The 17702-nt window shown below is 36.9% G+C and overlaps 1 protein-coding gene across 1 annotated transcript in view; it reads right to left on the bottom strand.

Moving 5' to 3' along the window:
• The window catches only part of OPHN1 (oligophrenin 1), a 597166-nt gene that overhangs the window by 426247 nt on the left and 153217 nt on the right, over window positions 1–17702 (bottom strand). Inside the window, exon 2 of the mRNA XM_052663238.1 lies at window positions 5653–5748. Coding sequence (XP_052519198.1) covers window positions 5653–5748 — 96 coding nt within the window. The remainder of the gene's footprint in view (window positions 1–5652; window positions 5749–17702) is intronic.

Raw genomic sequence — 17702 nt, 5'->3', positions numbered from 1 at the left:
TAAGTTTGAGAGATGATTACTGCAGCCATGAAATTAAAAGATGCTTGCTCCTTGGAAGAAAAGCTATGACCAACCTAGACTGCATATTAAAAAGCTGAAACATTACTTTGCCAACAAGGGTCCATCTAGTCAAAGCTATGGTTTTTCCAATAGTCATGTATGGATGTGAGAGTTAGACTATGAAGAAAGCTGAGTGCCAAAGAATGACGTTTTTGAACTGTGGTGTTGGAGAAGACTCTTGAGAGTCCATTGGACTGTAAAGAGATCAAACCAGTTCATCCTAAAGGAAATCAGTCCTCTATTTCTTTTAGAAGGACTGATGCTGAATCTGAAACTCCAATACTTTGGCCACCTGATGTGAAGAACTTACTCATTGGAAAAGACCCTGATGCTGGGAATGATTGAAGGCAGGAAGAGAAGGGGAAGACAGAAGAGGAGATGGTTGGGTGGCATCACCAACTTGATGGACATGAGTTGGAGTAAGCTCCAGGAGTTGGTGATGGACAGGGATGCCTGGCATGCTGTAATCCATGGGGTCACAAAGAGTCAGACATGATTGAGTGACTGAACCGAACTGAACCATGTGTATGTCTGCTCAGTTAGTGGCCTAGTTCAGTTCAGTTCAGTTCAGTTACTCAGTCATGTCCGACTCTTTGTGATCCCATGAATTGCAGCACACCAGGCCTCCCTGTCCATCACCAGCTCCCAAAGTTCACCCAAACTCATGTCCATCGAGTCGCTGATGCCATCCAGCCATCTCATCCTCTGTCGTTCCCTTTTCCTCCTGCCCCCAATCCCTCTCAGCATCAGAGTCTTTTACAATGAGTCAACTCTTTGCATGAGGTGGCCAAAGTACTGGAGTTTCAGCTTTAGCATCATTTCGTCCAAAGAACACCCAGGGCTGATCTTTAGAATGGACTGGTTAGATTTCCTTGCAGTCCAAGGGACTCTTAAGAGTCTTCTCTAACACCACAGTTCAAAAGCATCAATTCTTCGGTGCGCTGTCTATGGGGTCACACAGAGTCGGACATCACTGAAGTGACTTAGCAGCAGCAGCAGCTTTCATCACAGTCCAACTCTCACATCCATACATGACTACTGGAAAAACCGTGGCCTCGACTAGACGGACCTTTGTTGGCAAAGTAATGTCTCTGCTTTTCAATATGCTATCTAGGTTGGTCATAACTTTCCTTCCAAGAAATAAGCGTCTTTTAATTTCATGGCTGCAATCACCATCTGCAGTGATTTTGGAGCCCAAAAATAAAGTCTGATACTGTTTCCACTCTTTCCCCATCTATTTGCCATGAACTGATGGGACCAGATGCCATGATCTTCATTTTCTGAATGTTGAGCTTTAAGCCAACTTGTTCACTCTCCTCTTTCACTCTCATCAAGAGGCTTTTTAGTTCCTCTTCACTTTCTGCAATAAGGGTGGTGTCATCTGCATCTGAGGTTACTGATATTTCTTTTGGCAATCTTGATTCCAGCTTGTGCTTCCTCCAACCCAGCGTTTCTCATGATGTACTCTGCATAGAAGTTAAATAAGCAGGGTGACAATATACAGCCTTGACATACTCCTTTTGCTATTTGAAACCAGTCTGTTGTTCCATGTCTAGTTCTAACTGTTGTTTCCTGACCTGCATACAGGTTTCTCAAGAAGCAGGTCAGGTGGTCTGGTATTCCCATCTCTTTCAGAATTTTCCACAGTTTATTGTGATCCACACAGTCAAAGGCTTTGGCTTAGTCAATAAAGCAGAAATAGATGTTTTTCTGAAACGCTTGCTTTTTCGATGATCCAGCGGATGTTGGCAATTTGACCTCTGGTTCCTCTGCCTTTTCTAAAACCAGCTTGAACATCTGGAATTTCACAGTTCACATATTGCTGAAGCCTGGCTTGGAGAATTTTGAGCATTTCTTTACTAGTGCGTGAGATGCTCAGTGGTGTCCAACTCTTTGTGACCCCATGAACTGTAGCCCTCCAGGCTCCTCTGTCCATTTAATTTTCCAGGCAAGAATACTGGAGTGAGATGCCATTTTCTACCCCATGGGATCTTCCTGACTCAGGGATTAAACCCTTTCCTGACTCAGGGATTAAACTTGCGACTCTTGCATTGACAGGCAGATTCTTTACCAGTGCACCACCTGCGAAGTGCAATAGTGTTTTCTTCCAAATAAGCTTCCTCATGTTTTGTAATATGGACAAATCTTTAAGTTATGGTTCCTTTCTCCTTAAAAATTTTACCTTATGTTCATTTCTTTCCTCTCACATTTTAGTATAATAGCCAGTGGAAACCAAACCTCTCTTTTAACACTTGCTTAGAAATTGCATAAACCGAATTTTGAGTTTCATTGCTTACAAGTTTTGCGTTTCACAGAACACTAGAATACAAAAAATGTAGCCTAGTATTTGCCTCTTTATAACAGGGATCACCTTTTCTTCATTTTCCAATAACATGTTGCTCATTTTTGTCTGAGACTTTATCAAAATGGAGTCTACCATCTATATTCTACTAATATTTCATGCATGATTACTTAGGTATTCTCTAAGAATATTGAGGCTTTCTCTACCCTTCTCTTCTTTCATAGCTCTCTCCAGAATCACCCTTAAAATTCTATTCACAGCAATCTAGGCTTTCTATATCATGTACCTCAAAACTTTTCCAGCCTCTGTCCATTATCCAGTTCCAAAGCCACGTCCACATTTTCAGGTGTTCATTATAGCAACACCCTCCAAATCTCAGTACAAATTCCTGCTCTTTTTTTGTTTGTTTGTTTGAGTTCAGGATGCTATAGGGAAATACCATAGACTGGGTGGGCTTATTTATTTCACACAGTTCTGGACGTTAAAAGTCTGAGATCAAGGTCAGTTTCTCATGAGCATTCTCTTCCAGGCTGCAGACTACCAACTTCTTACTGTATCCTCACATGATAGAAAGTGGGTGAGAGAGTGCTCTAGAATCTGTTTTCTTTTCCCTCTCTCTCTTTTTTTTAAAAAAATTTAATTGAAGGATAATTGCTTTACAGAATTTTGTGGTTTTCTGTCATACATCAACAAGAATCAGCCCTCTTTACAACCATGTCCCCTCCCTCCAGAACCTCCCTCCCATTTCCCTCCCCACCCCACCCTTCTAGATTGTCACAGAGATAAGGATACTAATACCACTCATGAGGGCTTCACCTTCATGACCTAATTAACTCCCAAAGAACCAACCTCCTACTACTGTCACAACTTCAACATATGAATTTGTGGAGATACAAAAACATTCAGTCCATTAAAAAGTATAAAGTAGTCAAATCTTATATTAACAACAATGATTAAATAGCTAAAATTTATTTAGACGCTGAACACTTGGCATTGATTACCTCACTCCCATTTTACAGATGAGAAATGTTACACTCTTAGGGGTGAAGTTACTTGCCAAGATTACATAGCTAATACATTGAGAAACTAGAGTTCAAACTGGGGCTATCAAACCCTCACAATATTAATCTTTAAATAAGCCATGCCCTCAGACCAAGATAGATACACAGAAGTAGAATGATGTGGCATGAGTAAAGAAATAATCCAAATACAAATTCTGTCTCACTGGTTATACTGCCACATTTATCCAAAACATTAGTCATCAACCTCATAAAAATATCCAATGCAGGGTTATTTATAATCATGAAAAATTAGAAATAAGCCAAATTTCTAACAATAGTTGAACAGCATGTAAAGTATAGCTCCTATAATAATGAATCTCAAATGCATCCATTACTCATTCATTCAACAAACATGTATTGATTATCTACTATATGCTAGGTACTCCTCTACATGCTAGGGAAATAGAAATGAATGAAACAATGTCCTTGTCCTACACTCCCATGAAGCATTCAAAGATTTTTAAATGATATGAGAAAATGCTTGATGAAATGTTCGATTAAAATTAGATAAAATTATGTATTTAGTATGAATTAAATTACATACACACAAAACAGTTCTATGTTGGAATACCTTATTAGTATAGGTAATTTCATATTTTATACATTTATATATTATTCATATTTACTGCACAAGCATTCAATATAATAATAATATATTTTTATATTTTATTTCTCGGGTTCATACACATAATTATTTCAGTGACATTAGATCATTCATAATAGTTCTGTGCTCTCATCTAGCAAATGTTTTGCACTAACTCTTTAACTCAGTGGTTACAAAACTTTTTTTTAAATGGCCAGACAGCAAATATCTGAGGCTCTGAAAACCATGTAGCCTCTGCAACTACTACTCAATGCTGTTATAATACAAAACCACCCATAGACAATATTTAACTGTATTTCAGTTAAGTCTATGGGCCATATTTTGCCCCATGGACTGTAGCCCACCAGGCTCTTCTGTCCATGGGATTTTCCAGTATTCTAGTAAGAATACTAGAGTAGGTTACCATTTCCTCCTCCAGGGGATCTTCCTGACCCAGGGATTGAACCTGCATCTCCTACGATGGCAGTCTCCTGCCTTGCAGGCAGATTCTTTACCAGGGAAGACTTATACTTTGCTGATACTACTTTAACTTCATAACTGACACAAACACAAAGCTCTTTTTATTTCCACTGTTCAATTTCCTAGTTATAACATCTTTGAGAGATACACATTAACCACATTTTACAGAGGAAAACACTAAGGCAAGTCCTTAAATTCAGTTCCCAAGGGAGATGCCAAATCTCCTGTTGCCTGAAAAGTATACATACATAAATGCTAATATTAAACTTTCGAGGGGATTTGTTCCTTAGAAGAACCTTATTCTGAATTATTTGGGGAAATAAACCAAGAAATTAATTTTCATTCTTCACCAAAAATATATATATTTTCATGTGTTTTGCTCAGTCATATCCAATTTTGCAACCCCATGAACTGTAGCCCACCAGGCTCCTCTGTCCATGGAATTTTTCAGGCAAGAATACTGAAATGGTTTACCATTTCCTTCTTCTGGGGATATTCTTGACTCAGGGATCAAACCTGTGTCTCCTGCATTGGCAAGTGGATTCTTTACCACTGCACCACCTGGGAGGCTCCGTTTTCATGTTTCAGATTTTTTTAAAGAAAAATTCTGCAAACTGAGTCAAAGACCTAAATGGAAGATTAAGGGATATTTTTTAAACATATATTTTTTATTTATTTATTTTTGGTTGTGCTAGGTCTTTTTTTCTGTGTATGGGCTTTCTCTCATTGCAGTGAGCAGGGGCTATTATTCATTGTGGTACATGGGCTTCTCATTGTGGGGGCTTCTCTTGTTGTGGAGCACAGGCTTCAGTAGGTGCAGCACATGGGCTCAGTAGTTGTGGTACATGGGCCTGTTGCTCCAAGGCTTGTGGAATTTTCTGGGACCAGGGATCAAACACATATTCCCAGCATTGGTAGGCAGATTCTTATCCACTGTACCACCAGGGAAGTCCAAAGGGATATCTTTTGATTGCTTTTGTATGAGGAAGAAATGGGACTAGGAGGGAATGTTTCTTTATGTTTCTTGAGCAGTCTCCCAGGAACTTAGGACAACAGGTGACAAAGGGGGGATCAAAGATTCTCACGTTCTCTATATCCACCAAGGAGGCTGCTTTTTTTCAGACCTGCTTTGAGAGTCACATGTCTACAAATAGCTGAAGACTTACCAATGTTAATCTCGTCATCAGTCAGTGTATCTCCAATGAAATCAAACTGAAAAGATTGCAATGTCTGAGAAAATTTCTGAACAGCAGAGGAATAATCTGCAAAGGAAGGGAAATGGGAGAAATGGTCAGTGCTGCAGCCTTTTGTCTGATTTCCTCATCTCTGTTAGGACAGACAGGAGAAGGACAAAGGGAAGTGCTCCCGGCAGGTAGCAAATTGCATTGGAAGACGTTAAAGAAAAGATCAGACCTTCCACAGAAGATTTGAGCAACTAAAATCACATATTAAAGATGAAGTAGGGCAGCTTAGTGAAGTCCTCCATTTAAGTTATTGGACATGCTTTATCCTCAGTCCCTGTCCTATGTGACCGACCTGTGAGACCTGTGCTTAGTTCTACTCTTAAGAGTCTCCTTAAGCTTTTTTGAGTACCTATTATGGACAATGGACTAGATACTTTCTCAAGTCTAGTAAACAAATATTCACAGTCATTTTGCAAAAGAAAAAAAAAAAAAGCTCCAGGTTCCAAAGCTAGCTGGGAGAGATGGAACTAGAAGCCTAGTGGTCTGTCTGCCTTTCTGGGGCCTTTCCTATGACCATATAAACAACACTTTAACATTTTACACATTAACCAGATGGCAGCTTTAGTGAAGGTACTATCTGGCAGAAACACAAATTTAACTTCTTCACTGAGTATTTACTAAGGGATCTAAAATATGGAAATAGTTGATGAAAAAATTGAGGGTGGTATGCCAGACATATATATGTGATTTTTGGTCAATGATTTTAAATTTTATTATATAAAAGTTTATTGATGATGTAAAATTAAACACAACTAGCTACCATTATGACAAATTAACCTTATTGAAAATTTTAAAGTATGACCTTCACCAAGATCTTCAGTCAAATCTCCAACTTTGTTACTCTAAGAGAGGTTCTTAGGCCACCAGTATCATCATCATTTGGGAGCTTAATGGAAATACACATTCCCAGGTCACACCCCAGACTTGCTGAATCAGAAACTGCATTTTTATATAACCCCTAGGGGATTCACATGCTCTTTAGAGTTTGAAGAGCACTGCTCTCACCAACTAAAGTAACACATTAAGACCATATTCTAGGAAATATCAAGCTTCTTATAATTTTTGTTCCCCCTTTCTTATTTCTTCTTTCACTCCTTAGTTTCACAATCCCCCAACTTCATATCTATCAGATATACAAGCTACAGAAAATTTTTGCTCTCACCCTAACAGAAAGAGAGACAATACAAACAACAGTACCTATCCCTTTCAGTGAAAATCTATCATGGTTAGACTATCATGGTTAAATACAATAAAACATGCTCAAGCATTTGTTTGAAACAGATAAACCTGCAAAGAGTTTTATCATCTTTTTGTCTATGTCCTGTTTTCAGAAGTTCTTATTTTCATTATTTAGAAGCTTGATCCTTTGAACACATCAATGGCAATAATAACAACAAAAAAAAATACTTCACAGAGATTGGAGGCTGCAGACCAGGTTACCATGCCTTTTCAAATTTCCACATTTTAGAATCACGTTTCCACTTCAAATCTAGGCCACATAAATATGAGAGGAGTATGCATACACTGCCTTCCACATTTCATCAGCAAAGAGAAAACAAAACTGGTTCCATATCTGAAAACCTTTTCTTTGGCCTCTTTGGCCAGCAGCAAAAAAAAAAAGATAATAAAAGGCAACCCCAGAAGTTCCCATGCACTCTGCTTGACTCTGGGAAATTAAATATAATATTCATTATATTGCTCTTTCATAAATACCAGGATTTCATAAATTGAGCTAAGCTAAGTACAGTTACAAATGACTTCTCATTTAGAATTATATGAACACTTCAAAAACCTCAAATATTACAATTTTCAACATTTACAGTATTTTGTAAGTAAAGGCATGGAGTGAGAAAGGAGTTACATTCATTCCCCTTTTCATTATTTGCACCAACACTCTTCTCCAGATTTCTGGGACTTCAAAAACACTACACTTACATCTGCACAGAGCTTGAAAATGTTTATGAAAGGCTTTGCACAAATACCTTTCATTTACCTTCCCCAAGTATCTAAAGATTGGTATTACCATCCTCACCTTATAAACAAACCCAGAAAATGAGACAATGCAGCAAGTCACATGCACAAAAATACAAACATAAATTAACAGCTCTTCATGAAAACAGTGTTTCATTTATTTGGCCTCTGTATTAAGGGAAGTGCCAGGAAAGACTCATATTTTAGATAAAACTGTTGGGGAATTTCTTGACTACAAAGAATCAACAGATAACTTAGAAAGGCTTGTCATGGAAAGGACATTTATTTTCTTATCATTCTGAAGTTCACTGTATCATGCAGACCATGTAAACTCACCCTTATATCCTCCCTGATATTTCCCCATCCCCACCCAAAAAGCCACTCTCTCATAATTTTTCAAACTATCTTTGTTGGTTCTCTCTCCATCAACTACTTATTTATTCATGTGTCTTCTATAATGTTTTACCCTCATCTTTTTCTAATTCATTTAAGAATGTAGTTGAATAGTGCCTATGAGGCAATTGAAGTTTTATGGGAATGAGGTAGAACATAAATGGGATTGATTAGTTAATAATTAATTCATGTTACACAGATTACAATTTGGTTATCACTATACTTTTCTACAGAATTATACAGAATATCTTCTTTTATTTCTAGCTTGTTTAAGTCTGCACAATGTCTTGGTAATTTATTAACCTGTAATTCATTCTTTTTGTTGAAAAGTGATATCACATTGCATAAATATACCATAATTCATTTATTCACCTATTCAGGGACATTTGCAATGTTTTTAGCTTTTCATTATTGTGAATAAAAACTGTTATAAATGCTCATGTAAAAGTCTTTCTGGTTCATATGCTTTCACTTCTCCCAAGGAGTGCCCTCTAGGAGTGCAGTGAATGGTTAATTGGTAAGTGTCTATTAATTAAAATACACAAGAAAAGGTCAAACTGTCTTCCAAAACAACTGTACCATTTTGTGTTCCTATTAATAACATACGAGAATTTCAGCTGATCCACATACTTTCCAGCATCTGGTTACTTCTGCATGTTAACTTTAGTTATTCTAATGGGTATATAGTGGTTTTTAACAAGTTTTACTTTGCATTTTCCTGATGATTAATGGTGCTGAGTATCTTATCATATACTTATTGGGCATTTGTCATATTTTTTGCATGAAGGATCTGTTCAAACTTTTGCCTGTTTTATAACTATGTTGCTTGTTTTATTATTGAGCTATAATATTTCTTTATATATTCTAGATATGTTTTCTGTATAAATATATATATATATATCTCAGATACTATCTAAATTAACTAAAGTTTTAATAATCTGAGGACTGTCTATTGAAGAAAAATGAGTGAATTTTGATTTTAAAAACCAATGAACTTTTGGTATATAAAGTTACCCTAATCAAATCACCTTCTTTCCAGCTCTGTAATAACCACTGAAAACCAACAGCCTCATAACTATAGTACCTATGAAATCAACAGTTTAGCAGCCACTGGAGAAGGCAGAAGGGTGTTAGATGTTCACAAGGCCCCACTCTCAGAAAATTATCACTATTTGTCCAGTTTGACAGATACAGAAACCTCCATTCTTAGAGTTTATCTTTGCTTGCCTTAACCCAAAGTTTATTCTCTGTAAACAATGCTGCCATTGGAGCATTTATCAAAAACAATCATCTGAAATCATTTAAGACTATGATGACCTAGGGCAATGTACAAATTGGAGTTATAAAGAGATGGACCAAAACACTTAAATAAATGGGGGAGGGTGACAGATTAGAGAATGACATGTCCACAGGGGTCTTAACAAAGATTCAAACTCTTCCTAGAATCTAGAAAGACACATTCATGCAAAGAAACATATGCACACTCTGGGTTGTGTGTTTGCCCATGAAAGAATTCTCTTTCTCTTCTGCCTGAATTTGAGGCCCCATATAAGCAGGAAGAGAGTGGTAAGGCAGAGCTGTAAATTTACTGGCTGAATATTTAAGAAATGCCTCAACACATACAGAAAGCCCTTCAGCAAAGCTTGGAGACTTACAGGTTCAAATTATTTCATAAATTCACTGCCCAATCATTAGCTGAACACTAAGCTAACCTATCAAAGGCTTCAATGGCTTCACACAACAAAAACTACAGACTTTAACACAGAAATAGTCCAGGAGTTCAAAACACAAACAAACAACAACAGTCACTTACAACAAACCCTGGGGATTGGGATATGATCTAACTTTCAGAGTTGTCACACTATATTATTTTTCTTATGTGATATTATACATGTTTCAATGCCATTCTCCCAAATCATCCCACCCTCTCCCTCTCCCACAGAGTCCAAAAGACTGTTCTATACATCTGTGTCTCTTCTGCTCTCTCGCATACAGGGTTATCATTACCATCTTTCTAAATTCCATATATATGTGTTAGTATACTGTATTGGTGTTTTTCTTTCTGGCTTACTTCACTCTGTATAATCGGCTCCAGTTTCATCCACCTCATTAGAACTGAATTAAATGTATCCTTTTTTAATGGCTGAGTAATACTCCATTGTGTATATGTACCACAGCTTTCTTATCCATTCATTTGCTGATGGCCATCTAGGTTGCTTCCATGTCCTGGCTATTATAAACAGTGCTGCAATGAACATTGGGGTACATGTGTCTCTTTCATTTCTGGTTTCCTCTAATGACTTTAAAAAGATAATTACCATGAATAAAAAGAAGTAAATGTATGTGGGAATTGGGATTTTATCAACAAGCAAGGGTAATATTTTGTAGGAGGTGAAAGCTAGAATGAAGTTTCTGCATGAAACACACTGGCCTAAAATGTTGCAGGGAATACAGCAGACAATCAGTCTAACACTAAGGTAAAATTAATAGTAATCAAGAACCACAGGCTTTTGTTGGCTGAGGTTCAAATTTGTACTTTGCAAATAGGTGAAAAGAAATTAACTTTAAAACTGATCATGAACCCGCACCAGCAAGCTCCAAGAAGTAAAAGGATAACTGCCCCATTAAAGATGCCTCCAGAATCCAGGGTACATGAGGAAATTTCAAAGATCTCCCACCCAGGAGAATTCAATAGTCAAAAATTACAACTGATACTAGGAAAGTAACATAAGAGCCAAAATAAATCAGAATACTATTTTCTGAGAGAATTAGAATTACAGTACAATCTAAAAGGTATTTTAATAAGTATATTTATAATATTCAGACATAAAGTAAAAAATAAAATCTATGTGTATATTATCTCAGAAGGGACAATAATCAAACATACCATTTAATAATAACCAATATAAATAATAAAATGAAGTATTAATTTTAACATGATAAGAGAAAATAACAATCAACCTACTGATACTGAACTGGAAAACAGACCTGAGAATATCACCCCCAGAACAGCATAGAAAAATAAACATAAAGAAAATATAAAAGAAAATGAAAGAGGCAGAAAGACAAGAGGCCCTAACAGGAATAACAAAAGAAGAGAGCAAAAGAGATGGGGGTAGAGGTCAGCAAAATGACAGGCTGTGAAACTCCAGGATCTTAGTCCACCAGAGGAACTTCAAAACAAACAAACAAACGAAAACAACCAGAAGCTGTCTAAACCAACTGTGTAGGAGCTCTGGGAAACAGTCAAAGGTTTATTACAACCAAGCAAAGGCTGAACCAAGAAAAATTCATATTAATTAGAAGCCCTACCTATAGCGGTCAAAGTAGAGAAAGAAATAAAAGTTATCCAAATTGGAAGGGAAGAAGAACAATTCTCACTATTTGAGGAGAACATGATATATGAATAACTCTAAATGTCCACCAAAAAACAATTAGAATTAATAAATTCAGGAAGGTTACAGGATACAAGATTAACACACAGAAGTGTTTCTATACACTAATAATGCAACATCAGAAAGGGAAAGTTAAGAATATATCACTTAAAATTTCATCAAAGAGTAAAATATCTAAGAATAACCTTAACCAATGAACAGAAAGACCAATTCTCTGAAAACTATAAAACACTGATGAAGGAAATTAATGATACAAAGAAATGAAAAGATAACCTGTACCCCTGAATTGGAAGAATACTGTTAAAACAGCCATAATACCCAAAGCTATCTACAGACAATGCAATCATTTTCAAAATGCCCATGACATTTTTCACAGAACTAGAGCAAACAATCCTGAAATTCTTAGGGAAACACTGAAAACCCCAATTGACAAGGCAATCTTCAAGGAAAAAAAAGAAAAAAATCTAGACATGTGAAAAATCCCAAACTTTGGACTATATGACAAAGCTACAGTAATCAAAACAGCACAGTACTGGCACAAAGACAGACACACAGATCATTGGAACTGAATAGAGAACCCAGAAATAAAGTCATGCACCTATTAGTCAACTAGTCTACTACAACAAAGGAAAAAAAGAATATACAATTGAGAAAAGACAGTCTCTTCAGTAAGTGGTGCTGGGAAAACCAGACAGCTCCATGTAAAAGAATAAGATTAGAACATTCTTCACACTATATATACAAATGCACTCAAAATGGATTAAATATGTAAATGTAATACCTGAAACCATAAAACTCCTTGAAGAGAATATAAGCGGAACAGTCTAACATAAATGGTAGCAATATTTTTTACTCTGTCTCCTAAGACAAAAGGAACAAAGAAAAATAAACAAATGGGACCTAATTAAAATTCAAAGCTTTTGCATAGCAAAGGAAACCACTGACAAAATAAAAAGACAACTTACTGAATGTGAGAAAATATTTACAAATGGTGTACCTGGCAAGGGGATAGTATCTAAAATATATAAACTGTTCACACAATTCAATATCCAAAAATTCCTAAACAGCCAAATTAAATGGGCAGAAGACCTGAACAGACACTTTTTCAAAGAAGGCACAGAGATGGCTAACAGGCACATGTAAAGATGATTAACATTGCTAATTAGTAGAGAAATACAAATCCAAACAATAATATTACCTTATCTCTGTCAGAATGGCTACAAATATATACAAATAACAAATATTGGAGAGGATGCAGAGAAAAGGGAACCCTTGTACACTGTCGATAGGAATGTAAATTGGCACAGCCACTATGAAAAACAGTATGGAGGTGCCTCAAAAAACTAAAAATAGAATTACCACGTGACCCAGTAATTCCACTTCTGGGTATATATCTGGAAGAAACTAAAATACCAACTCAAAAAGATACATGTACAACATAGCAGCAACAACGAAGATATGGAAGCATCTAAGTGGCCATCAACAACCTAACCTATACAGATGATATGGTAGGTATAAAAATACATATATACAATGAAATATTATTCAGTCATAAGAAATAAATTCTGCCATTTGCAGCAATGAGGATGAACCTAGGCGATATGCTTAATGAAATAACTCAGACAGAGAAGACAAATACTGTATGCTACCACTTATACATGGAATGTAAAAAATAAAGTGAATATACAGTAAAACAGAATCAGATTCACAGTTATAGAAAACATACTAGTGGTTACCAGTGGGAACAGGGAAAGCTGGAGAGGCCCATTAGAGGTATGATATGAAGAGATAAAAGCTAATATGTATAAAATAGGTAAATGACAGGATACTGTATATTATATAATACAAGGAGTTACAGCCACGATCTTATGATAACTTTTAGTGGTGTACAACCTAAAAATTAGAAAAAAAATTGAATCACTATGCAGTATACCTGAAACTAATATAATATTGTAAATCAACTGTACTTCAATAGAAAATTTAAAAATAAACATGAAAACTCAACAGAATTCCTATATGTCAAAAATAAACTATTATAAAATATAATTTAAAAGGATTGATTATAACAACTAAAAGAATAAGCTACCTTAAAATACATCTAAGGAAAGATGTGCATGAATTCATGAAAAAAAATTTTAACAATATTGAAAGACATAAATTCCCCCTAATTGGGGAAATAATTATCCATTTCCAAACATGGGAAAACATGATATAATAAGGGGTCAGTCTATAAGCTTAATGCAATTATAATCAGTAGATTTTTAACAGAACTTGATAAATGCATTCATTCAATAGAGAAGTCCCAAACCAAGAACAGTCAGGAGAATATTTAAGAACAAGTTAGTCAGACTCTCCCTATCAATAGGCTAGACTTGTTACAAGCTATAATAATTAAGACAGTATAAGTACAAGGAGAGGCAAGTAACTAGATAGAGTAGAAATAGAAATCCCAGAAACAGATCCACATATATATGGGAAAACAGTATAAGACACAGAGGACACAACAAACCAGTGCAAAAAGGATATGTTATTACATAAAATATATTAGGACAATTGTCTATCCATACAAAAATTTAGATACCTATTCACATCGTACACAAAAATAAAACTAGATGGATTCTAACCTAAATGTGGAGAGCAAAACTTTAACACATGTAAAAAAAAGAGAGGAGGATCTTCAAGATGGCAGAGGAGTAGGATGTGGAGATCAACTTCCCCCAACAAATATATCAAAAATACATCTGCATGTGAAACAACTCCTACAGAACACCTACTGAATGCTGGCAGAAGACCCCAGACTTCCAAAAAGGCAAGCTCATCTCCACACAATGGAGTAGGGCGAAAGAAATAAGAAACAAAATACAAAGGAATCAGGATGGGACCTGCACCCCTGGGAGGGAACTGTGAAGGAGGAAAAATTTCTGACACTTGGAAAACCCCTCATGGAGGAGCTTCAGAACCTCAGAGGAGAGTGCAGTAACATGTGCAGAAGGTAAAGCAGAGAGAATTCTGCACAGAGATCAGTGCCAAAGTAGTATTCCCCACTCTGAAATGACTATCTGCATGCACACCAGGGCTGGTGGGGACTGGGTCCTGAGGCTCAAGCTTCAGAGGTGAGACCTCAGGGAGAAGACTGAGGTTGACTGCCATGAAGACTGTCTGAGTGGGTATTATGAAACAGTTCAGAGAGTGCTGAAAAAAGTCTGGGGGTGCCAGAGATGCAAGAGATCTCAACGCCAGGTAGGCAAGAAGGGCGGGTCAGCCAGGGATGTTCTAACTCTGTGCACTCACAGATGGTAGGGCACTGCTTTCCGGAGTGCCAGATGTGGAGTGACCCATGGCTGTGGGCTCTGACCTAGAGGTGGGAGCAACAGCCCTGCCACTGCCACTGAGTGGTGAGCAAGTGCAGGTCACTGCCCATACCCTCCTAGGAGCCTGTGCAGCCTGACATTGCTGAGGGACCCATGACCTGGGGCCAGTTCCCCTGGGAGAGCACACAACCAATTCTAGTCTGTAGCAAATTCCTGCAGGCCTCTACCAAAACAGGCATTCCTCCCACACATCCCACATGTGTCCACCATATTCTTCCCTCTCCCTGGTCCAAGTGAACAAGTAAGCTTTAATCAGCCACTGCATTAGCCCCCTTTTGTCTGGGTAGGGGAGGAAACAGACACCAGAGGACAACATACAAAAAGAGACTATGCCAAAACCTAAGCTAACAACAAGGAGCTGTATGACCAAATAACAGAAAGGGATTTTACCTGTGCAGCCACAGGAGTAGCAGATTAAATCTCTGCAATTCGCTTCCTAACCCTGCATGTGTGAATTGTCAGAAAAAAGAATGAGGGTTCCCACACTGAGGCTGTGGACATTGGGGGCAATTATGGACTTAGCAACTACAATCGGGACCAAGGTCAAATCTGAGTCTGAGCTGGTCCCAAGGTGCTCACAGCAGGTCCAGAGACTTTCCTAGAAATACTGGAGGACTTCCTGAGAAGGCAGATTAGCTGGAGATCACTGTGGTGGTGAGGACACTGACAACAGAGGCAACAGGAAAATATTCTTACTACCGCTTTGGTGGTGGTTTAGTCGCTAAGTCCTGTCTGAGTTTTGTGACCCCATGGACTGTAGCCCGCCGGGCTCCTCTGTCCATGGGATTTTTCAGGCAAGAATACTGGAGTGGATTGCCATTTCCTGCTCCAGGGGATCTTCCCAACCCAGGAATCAAACCCAGGTCTCCCACATTGCAGGCAGACTCTTTACCAACTGAGCTATGAGGGAAGCCCACTACATATATACCTTTTTGTTCATTTTGTTTCATTGTTCTTTTGTTGTATTATTCTTTAATTTTTATTATTTACTGTTTCAGTTTTTATGCTTTTATTTTTAAATAAATTTACTTTATTTCCTAACTCCACAGTATATTTATTACACTGCATTTTTTCCTTGCTTTTGGTTTTTTCCTTATTTTTGTCTATTTTAACTATAGTTCATACTTTGCTATCTTTAATTCTTTGATGTTTTACACTTTTTCCTTTTGTTTTCATCTCTCTTTTATTTCTATATTTTTCCTTATCATTGTATTGATGGCTTTGTTTTATGCTTTCCTTGCAATTTTTTAGTTGGCTTTCTGCATTTCTTTACATTTCAGTTTTGTTTTTTTGCTACTTTAGTTTTTAGTGTTTGTTTCATTTATGGGTTTCCTTATTGGCTTGATTGCTCTCTTCTCTTTTGTTTCCCCTTTTGTGCTTTTCCTCTTCTCTTTTTTTTTCAGTTCTTGTCTTTTACTGAGTGTGAGTATGTGAACTTCTTTCTGTGCTTTTGTCTGTTTAGTTTTACTTTTACCATTTCTCCTGGAGTTTTGTCTGTTTGTTCTTTTTTGTTTCTTTCTTTTTCATTCTCTTCTGTGTCATGTGGCTGGTGGGATTTACCCCACAGATGTACTAATTCTTCAATATACAAAAATTAATACATGTGATACACCACATTAACAAAGTGAAATATAAAAACCATATGATCCTATCAATAGATGCAGCTAAAAGCTCTTGACAAAATTCAATGCACATATATGATAAAAAGTCTACAGAAAATTGGTGCAGAAGGAACTTACCTCAACATATTAAAGGCCACATATGACAAGATCACAGCAAACATTATTCTCAATGTTGAAAAACTGAAAGCATTTCCTCTAAGATCAGGAACAGCCAAGGGTGCCCACTCTTGCCACTATCATTGAGCATAGTTTTGGAAGTCCAAGCCATGGCAATCAGAGAAGAAACAGAAATAAAAAGAATACAGATTGGAAAAGAAGAAGTAAAACTCAAACTATTTGCAGATAACATGATACAATACATAGAAAACCCTAAAGAAGCCACCAGAAAATAGAGCTGATCAATGACTATAGTAAGGTTGTAGGGTATAGAATTAATACATAGTGTATTTCTATACACTAACAATGAAAAATCAGAAAGAGAAACTAAGACAGCAATCTCATTCAAAATTACAACTAAAAGAATAAAATACCTAGGAATAAACCTACCTAAAGAGACAAAAGACCTGCATGCAGAAAACTGTAAGATACTGATGAAAAAAAAATCAAAGACAACATAAATGGAGAAATACACCTTGTTCTTGGATTGGAAGAATCAATATCATGTAAATGACTATACCACCCAGAGCAATCTACAGATTCAATACAATTCCTATCAAATTGACAATGGCATTTTTCAGAGAACCACAATACAAAATTTTACAATTTGTATGAAAACAGAAAGTCACCAAATAGCCAAAGCAATGTTGAAAAAGAAAAACAGAGCTGGAGGAATCAAGCTTCCTGACTTCAGGCTATACTACAAAGCTACATTCATCAAGACATCAAGTCATCAAGACAGTATGTACCAGCTAGATTCAGAAAAGGCAGAGGAACCAGAGATCAAATTGCCAACATTTGCTGGATCATAGAGAAGTCAAGGGAATTCTACAAAAACATGTACTTCTGCTTCATCAGCTACAGCCTTTGACTGTGTAGATCACAACAAACTGTGACCAATTCTTACAGAGATTGCAATACCAGACCATCTTACCTGTCTCCTGAGAAACTTGTATGCTAGTTAAGAAGCAACAGGTAGAACCAAACATGGAAAAACAGACTGGTTCAAAATTGGGAAAGGAATATGACAAGGCTGCATACTGTCACCCTGATTATTTAACTTC

Source organism: Budorcas taxicolor, chromosome X, assembly GCF_023091745.1.
Source record: "Budorcas taxicolor isolate Tak-1 chromosome X, Takin1.1, whole genome shotgun sequence".
NCBI lineage: Eukaryota > Metazoa > Chordata > Mammalia > Artiodactyla > Bovidae > Budorcas > Budorcas taxicolor.
Note: the sequence above shows the minus strand (reverse complement) of the source record. Positions and strands in the feature narration are given on the sequence as shown.